This window comes from Manihot esculenta, chromosome 3 (genome assembly GCF_001659605.2).
Source record: "Manihot esculenta cultivar AM560-2 chromosome 3, M.esculenta_v8, whole genome shotgun sequence".
NCBI classification, from domain to species: Eukaryota; Viridiplantae; Streptophyta; class Magnoliopsida; order Malpighiales; family Euphorbiaceae; genus Manihot; species Manihot esculenta.
In genome coordinates, this window is record NC_035163.2 from 26,520,200 (window position 1) to 26,526,930 (window position 6,731).

General features: G+C 30.7%; 1 protein-coding gene across 1 annotated transcript; it reads right to left on the reverse strand.

Moving 5' to 3' along the window:
• Window positions 1-1,800: 1,800 nt before the first annotated feature.
• On the reverse strand, window positions 1,801-3,991 carry LOC110611915 (cytochrome P450 71D10). Its single transcript, XM_021752477.2, has 2 exons — window positions 3,061-3,991; window positions 1,801-2,984 (listed from the first exon to the last, which is right to left on the reverse strand). Exons 1-2 carry the CDS (start codon window positions 3,949-3,951, stop codon window positions 2,376-2,378), a joined length of 1,500 nt encoding a protein of 499 aa, XP_021608169.2. The 5' UTR covers window positions 3,952-3,991; the 3' UTR covers window positions 1,801-2,375.
• Between the last annotated feature and the right edge of the window lie 2,740 nt (window positions 3,992-6,731).

Consider the following 6,731-nt stretch of genomic DNA (forward strand, 5'->3'; position numbering starts at 1 on the left):
GAGGCATGCCTTTCAGCTGCCGAAGCTTCCCCCCGAAAAGAGACCTTCGTCTCTGTCTGGGACTTTCGGCCGCCGAAGGTGCCGCCGAACCTGCCTGGGTTTCGGCTCTGGAGGGACTTTCGGCCGCCGAAGGTGCCGCCGAACCTGCCCTGTTCAGCCTTCCTTTGCATGTTTTGCATGATTGTTTCATGATATTCTAGGGGATTTTTGGGGGATGTTTTTAGAGTTATGTTCTAGTTGTTTGGTCCCTCATTTGAGTCCACCGAGGAACCGAGGACCCCAGCAGTGAGTTCAGCTGCTTCTGAGTCAGTAGAGCTTCAGCCAGAGGTGAGTAGAATAAACCTTTACGATTTAAAGCAAATAAATTATAAAGTTTTGAGCATGTTCATGCATCATGAATGTCATGTGATGAATTAGGTTGTTTGCATTAGAATTCACGAATATGTTGCATTGCATTTATGATGTTGATGTGGATTGGTTATTGAATGATCCTTTAGTCCTCATATGGTATGATGATGTTACAGCATGATATGGTATAGAAGTCCAGGTTGTACCCATTCTACGTCCCTGGCACAGTTGGACTGTATGATATGTTATGTTAAGAGGAAGACCGGTTGTACCCATTCTACGTCCCGGCACAGTTGGATTATGTAGAGTATTATTGGTGACAATACCATCCGAGATGTGATTTGTTGTGATGTGTTGTATTACATGATGGCATGAGAATTTAAATGTTTTTCATTATTCTGCTCACTAGGCTCTAGTAGCTCACACCTTTCCCTAATCCTCCAGAATTGCAGGTACGGGCTAGACAGAGAAGTCAAGAAGAGTAAAGTCTTGTGTTTGTAATAGATAGAAAGTGGATATGATAAATTGTAAGATGATGTAAAGTTGAATAGTCATGTTATGTATAATGATATTGAGAATTAGAAGTTGTGCTTGACTCTATGGGTATTGTTATCCCCTTTATTACATGATCTCAGATGTTTTATGATGTATATGTCAACCAACTCAACACATGTTATGCCACCCATTGGGGGCATGGATGAGATCCCACAGAGGGGTCAATGTTTATAGTTATGTTTATGTTCAGTTCATGTACAGGTTGAGTTTGGTGCATGAGAAAATGTATAAAAGAAAAGTTTTAATTTTTATGTATATTGTTGATTATGTATGGGATTAAACAGGTTTTCAGGTTATGTCAGGCTTGCTACGGGTCCCGGTGGCCTTAAGCCGATCTGGATTCTAACGCCGGTAGCGGTCCGATTTTTCGGGTCGTTACAAAGAGAAATATATTTTTCATATTTTGAAATTTGTATTAAAATTTTTATATATAAATTCATTAATAAATTTTATTTTTTAAATTAAAATTAAATAATAAAAAATAAATTATTTTATGAAAAATATTTTCTATATATAAATTATTTTCCATAAATCAACAGAGTTTTAATAAATTAATATATGAAAATCTGTCTACCAAAATATATTTTTTTATAAAATTCACCTACCGTTTTTGTCATTTTTTAATTTTAATTATAAAAGCTTCAACTCAATAAATATTGAAATTATCTCGATCCAATATCATAATTTATAAACATCTCACACGGATAACCCTTTCCTTATAAGATTTGATATCAATTGCAATTTTTCGTCTAAACTGACTCAAATAACTTTTGAACGCATTTGTTATATGATCCAAAATGATTAATCCAAATTATTTAATAGTTTTTTATCTATTATATATAATTTAATCTGTTATATTCTGCCGACGTGGGATTATTTCTCGAGCAGGCAGCTGAATTCAGCCGATTGTTACAGTGAACGTTGATGCTGCAACACATGTGGCCATGAATGAAAAGGGATTTGGTTTTCTGATTCGGGACGAGGATGGTAGATTTCTTGCAGCTAAGAATAGTCGGTTGCCTGGAAATTTTACGCCCAAAATTACTAAAGCATTAGCGATTAAGGAGGTTTTGAGTTGGCTGGAAAGCAGGAATTGGAGACGGTTGGTTAGAGAAAGTGATTGTCAGCCGGTCATTTTAGCATTACAGAACCCTAATTATGAAGATTTAATGCCTTTTGGTGGAAAATATTAAAAAGATCAAGGAAAGGTTTGCAAGTAGATTGTGAATGGAGTGCTGTATTTCGCAATGTGAATGAAGCAGCCATTTGATGGCTCCAGCCAGTAGAGACACTAGTCAAATTGGGGAATTGATGCTTCAACCCCCTGTTTTTATAAGGCATGTATGTATATTTAGAAATTACATATTAGTACTTAGCTCTCCCCATAATTTGAAATTTCTTCTTTAATAACAATAATTATTACTCTAAAATAAGTGAACCTATTATAGATGTGATTATTCCATGCCTATATCTTAAAGATGATATGAAGTGGGAACCACGAAGAGATGACGTTTTCTTCTAGATGTTAAGCCATAATCCTCAGTCATGTCCAGGTCTTCATTCTTCATTCCCTTAGGAAGTTTCCAGTCAAAATGGTAGAGCAATTGAGCCAGTGGTAGCTCAATATTAGCCATAGCAAACGCTATGCCTGGACATATTCTCCTTCCAGATCCAAATGGGATAAATTCGAAATCTGTTCCCTTGTAATTAATTGAACTATCAAGAAATCTTTCTGGGTAAAATTTTTCAGCTTCAGTCCAATGCTTGGGATCTCTGCCGATGGCCCATGCATTGATAGTTACTTTAGTCTTGACAGGAATATGGTATCCGTTAATCTCAACGTTTGTTCTACTCTCTCTTGGGATCAGAGGAACTGGAGGGTGCAGCCTCAGGGTTTCTTTGATGATACAGTTCAGGAATTTTAACTCGTGAAGGCCGTCTTCATCTACTTTTCCTTTGTCTCTGAACAAATATCTTACCTCAGTTTGTGCCCTTCTCAATATTCTTGGGTTTCTCAGCATTTCAGAAATCGCCCATTCCATAGTTGCTGACGATGTATCGCTTCCTGCACTGAACAGATCCTGGAAATTGATACTGACTTCAGTTTCACTTCAGGAAAAAGGAAAATGCAATGAGAAAAAAAAACATACTAGTTACCAAAATGACTGTTTTAATGATTTTGTCAGAAATAGGAAACTCAAGGTCAGCATGCTCTTGAAGCTTGAGAAGGACGTCGACTGTATCTTCTTCCATCTCATTCCCATTTTTGTTCCTGTGCTCTTTTATGATGTTTCCAAGTATCCGATCTGCTATTCCATGCAGCTTCTCAAGTTTAGGCCTTAGTCCAGTTGCCTTCTGAAGCAATTTGATTGAAGGGTACATATCTGCAACAGAGAAACCTGATGCTAGCTCGAAAACTTTCTTGATAACTTTCATGAATTGTTCTTGATCCTTGTATTTTTTCCCAAAGGCAGCTCTTGAAACCATGCCATATGTTAATGAGAAGATCAAGTCACTCACATTGATTGGTGACCCTTCATGCGAGGATATAGCTTTGATGAGATTCTCCACCTCCTCTTCCCTGATCCATCTAAACGACTGGACACGCTTTGTACTCAGAAGTTCCACCATGCAAATTTTTCGCAGCTGCCTCCAGTAGCCACCGTATGGAGAAAAGACGATGTCTGTACAATCATAAGTAATGATTTCAGGCGCAAGAAAAGAAGATCTTTGAGCGAAATCGATGTCATGAGTTTTCAGAATTTGTTTGGCAATATCTGGTGAGGAAACTACTACGGTGGATACTTCTCCAAGCTTTAAGTGCATCAATGGTCCATATTTCATGGCCAACCTTGCAAGGGATCGATGAGGTAACGTATCTAAAAGCTGGTGCATATTTCCAATGACAGGCAGCTTCCATGGTCCTGGAGGCAACTTTTGGGATGAGGGCTTAGCTCTCCTTTTCATTGCCATGAAAAAGAAGAAGAAGAAGAAGATGAAAGGGAAAACAAAGAGTACATGGAGTGAAGTGAACTGAAGCTCACCCATGAATAAATGAATTTAATGTCAATCACTAAGAAGATGGAATTGTTTTCACCTCTTTCCGAGCTCTACTATATATTATCTTCCATATATATATGAAACCGACATTGGCAAAGAAAAATCGTATGGACCAGAACCAAGGAAAGAAAATCCTCGTCCATCATCCAATGGAAAGAAAAAGCTGCTTCAAAGACTTTGAAAAATGTTTTAAAGATAGAAGGAATAAACGACGACAACTATCTTGATTTGATGCTTATCATAAATATGCAAACACACGTTGTATGGAATGACCTGTTTTCTTTCTTTCTTTTTTTTTTTTAATTTATAATATATTTTTTGAGATTTTATCAAAATTCATTATTTAATCATTTCATTTTAATAAAAAAAAAATAGTCCTTAAACCTGTTAACAAAATAATATTTTTATTAAAATTTACTTTTAGAGTATAATAATTTATTTTATAAATAAATTAAAATTAAATTTATTAATATTTGACCGGTTAAAATTTACCTATCTATTTATTGATATTCAAAAGTACCATAGACATATTTTTCGTAAACTGACTTATTAATTTAATTATAAGTTATTAAAATATGATAATTATTTCAATAATTTCCTATAACTTATCATTTTTCTTTCCACCTCTCTTAATTTTTCCACTTTTAAGATAAAATTTTGAAGTTCATTGGTAATTTCAAAAAAAAAAAAATTCCTCTCATATATTATAAATATTGATTTAAAATTTATTAAAAATTTATAATTTTAAAAATATGCATTATTTGATTACTAGTTAATTGGTAATTTTCTTCTCTCTTTTATTTTTTACCATATATTCTTCATTTTCAATTTTACTAATTAGTGAAGTTTCCTAAATTATAAAAATTAAATAGTAATTTTTTTCTTAAATATAATTCTATTAAAATAATAAAAGAATTTTCAATTACTTAATTATAAATAACCTATAAGAAAAGAAAAAGAAATATTATATTTATTGCATGTTCAGTTGCTGGTTCTTTATGTATCTTTCTTAAAGAAGTTATTAAAAAAAAAAAAAAGAAATTAACCATTAAATTTAAAATTTTATAAATTCCTTTAACATTTAATGTTTATAAACTTAACTTGTTACAAAATTTTACCTCATTCTTCTTTTAATTTTAATTAAATTTATTTTAAGTTTAAATTTTAATTAAAAAATAAATAAATGATCGAAACTGAAAAATCCTCCGTCACCTTCCATACCCATAAAACTCTGAACCTCTTTTGCGTAAACAACCATGACGCTCCTATCGCACTCCCATCTCTAAACCTTAATTTCCTCTTCTTAGCATAACATTTTAAAATCTCAAAAAATATTTAATATAATTTTTAAAATTATAAAATTAATTATTTAATTTCTTATATCACAAATATCAAATAATTTTATTTTTTATTTAATTTCGTATATTTTTTTTCCATTGAAAACGCTATTTCCTATGACATTTTCAGATATTCTAACAATAATGTACCAACTCTCTCTTTCTTGCAATATTAAATGGCAATGGCCAGTAATTGCTTTTGAACACTCCATTCTCAATAGCATTTTCAGCTTGAATTAACATTTTCTTTATTAAAACCTTATTTTGATCCTCAGACTCAAATCTTAAACTTTCAAAATTATTTCAGATTAATTCAGTTATTATAATTTATGGAGAAAGAATCTACACTATTTCATTTCTGAAAATTATAAAAAGTAATATTTTTATGATATATATTAAACTTTCACCAATGATTTATTTCAGATTAGATATTATTATTATTTTAATGATAAATCCATGGTCCAAAATGGAGGCTTGTCCCGTTGCAATTATTGAGTCATGTTTTTTTCTTTTTCAATAATTATTGAGTCGTGATGAACGTTGAGAACAAAAATCTAATTCCCCTTTTTACAATTTAAATTATTTAAAATTTTTATGTTATTTGCAATTACTTTTATTGTAATTTAAAAAAAAAAACAATTACTATGCATGAAGATTTTATTAATTTTAATTAAGAAATTTTCAATTTAAATAATAAACTTAATAAAATTAATAGCATGTTAAAATATTTTATTGGATTGAAATTTTTTAAAATTTAGAAGAAAATCATTAAAATATAAAGGGTATTTAAATAACGAAAAAAAAAATTAAACAGAAATCGTTACCAGTACTGTAACTAATTTTAACGAACTTACACTATATTTTAAAATATCACTAATTCATAATTATTTATTTTACTTGATATTAAATTTTTTTTAAACGGTACAGTAGAATAGAATTATAGACCTCTTAAATATTTACTATCAGATTAAGCATGTAAACTCTCATATGCACTTACTATTAAATTAAGTACTTAATATTAAAGTTTTATAATTCTTTTTTTTTTTAATTTTGCAGTTAATGAAATAAAAAATAAAATATTTTAAAAAAATTTATGCTTTTGAAACGTAATACAATTTTACTATATTTTTATAAAATGGAGAAATTTCTAGATGATAAAAAATAATTTAAATTGTTAGTAATGAACACTAAAATTAGAAAAAGAAATTAGATTATGAAAAGTAAAGAAAGAAAAAAAAAAAAAAAAGGGAAACAGAACAATTATATTAGAAAAATTAAAAAATTCATTGGGCCGAATGGGAAAAAAGACAAAAAGAAAATAACATGCAAATCAAAACTTGTCCATGTTAATTATTTATCTTTGAATATATTATTCTATTGGAAAAAATACAATCAACAGATATAGTAAAACGGCAGTAAATATAAAACAAA